The sequence below is a fragment of the Charadrius vociferus genome, unplaced genomic scaffold (assembly GCF_000708025.1).
Source record: "Charadrius vociferus isolate BGI_N301 unplaced genomic scaffold, ASM70802v2 scaffold55, whole genome shotgun sequence".
Lineage (NCBI taxonomy): Eukaryota > Metazoa > Chordata > Aves > Charadriiformes > Charadriidae > Charadrius > Charadrius vociferus.
The window spans coordinates 4408762-4410384 of record NW_009648444.1 but is presented as its reverse complement, the minus strand read 5'-3'; the positions used below and the strand labels follow the sequence as shown (position 1 = coordinate 4410384).

General features: G+C 37.7%; 1 protein-coding gene across 1 annotated transcript in view; it reads right to left on the bottom strand.

The window, feature by feature from the left end:
- TRMT10A (tRNA methyltransferase 10 homolog A (S. cerevisiae)) overlaps window positions 1-523 on the bottom strand; it is a 10664-nt gene extending 10141 nt beyond the window's left edge. Inside the window, exon 1 of the mRNA XM_009885514.1 lies at window positions 300-523. Within this exon, the coding sequence (XP_009883816.1) occupies window positions 300-523 (224 nt within the window). The remainder of the gene's footprint in view (window positions 1-299) is intronic.
- Window positions 524-1623: the final 1100 nt, after the last annotated feature.

Here is a 1623-nt window from a genome sequence, read left to right as displayed (position 1 = left end):
TTTCAGAAAGAATAAGGCCACACGTTATTCTCCCTTCTGACAAGCCAAAAACATGCAAGTTTGAATCCTCTTCAAGTTGAGGAGCACTTCTAGCACGAAGAGAGGATGCTTACCTTTATAGCTTGTTCATGTGCTGACGGAGTAACCTGTGAGTACTGCTTTAAACCTGCCATGGGAGAAAACTGGTTCAACTGCCTTGATTTGCTAAAGCAATCTACACGCATATTCTGCTGACACATCGTTATTATTAGCACTAACTACTACACACGATCCTAGGAAAGCAATTTTGCAAACCATACCTCCGTAGATCTTTCTGTTCTTCCCACTGTTTCTGCTTCAATAGTTTCTTCCTTTGCCGCTTGGACATGGGCTCAAGGCATTCTTCTTCCTTGTCTGAGCCTACCTCCTGTCTCTCTACTGGATTGTCACTTGACTTCACCTCTCCTTCCGCATCAGGAACTTCAGGGGGCATGGTATTTTCCGTTGGCACCTCTGGACTTTCTCTTGGTGTTTCTGATGACATTAGCTTTTGGCTGGGTTTCCTGACTTCTTAACACACAGCAAGTATTTCATTAAAAGCGAGCTTTTCCCTCACCAGTTCTGTAAGAAACAAAACAGTAGTACAAGTGTTATTAACAAGAAGTTCGATGAGAATGAATATCTCTCTATACCTACCATAAACCTGAATAAACAAAAAATAATAAATAAGAGATGGCCTGATTTTGTTTAAAACTAGGTTAGCGTGTCTGAAAATAGTAACATATAAAATACTAGAGACTATCATACTATCATGTCTAAAACTCTGCCTGCTACATCTGCAGCTATTCAACAGTTTCCAATTAAAAACTTCGTGAAAACACAACTGCATAAAAGTAGGGAATCATACTGGGTTAAACATAAAAGAAAAAAGCATTAGCAGTACTATTACGTGTACACAAACTACTCTCAAATACACAAACAGAAAAAACTAAAGAGGTATCCTGTGACATAACTATGGCAGCATATTAGAGAAATGTAATTTTAAAGAGACTAAAGCCATTTTGGGGAAAAAAAAAAAAGTGTGAACAACCTGCCCCCCTTCAAAATTATTTTTTTTTTTTTCTGAGAACCAAAGCCATTGGCCAACCACTGACACTGGCCACTGTCAGTGGACAATACATAGCAAGTAAGGGGATGAACAGACTAAACGGTTACTCAGCAAAACGTTCTGCATTCAAATCAATTACAATTATACCCTCTCCTTTTCAATGGCAAGTATTATTTCTTTCACACTTGTAGCTCCTCTATGCCCAACAGCAGCCCAGTTTTCCAAAGATAACTACTTCAATGGAGAACACTGCATCTACAGAACCAACACGCAGAAAAAAAAAAAAAAAAACAAAAAAACTGAAAAAAGCCTTCAAAAGTACCAGCAGAGGATAGATTTGACAACACCTTAAGTTTTCTAACTTGGAGGGATCACATCCTGCCAGGTTTTTTTTTTTTTCATCTGTTTAAGCCAAGGGAAAAAGAAAAAATCTCAAAAATCAGAAATCATATCTAGATATTCCCTACCCTATACAAAACACAACATGATTAAGTGATCCAAGTTTTTCTTGGTACTCTATATGAAGTAAAAAGGAA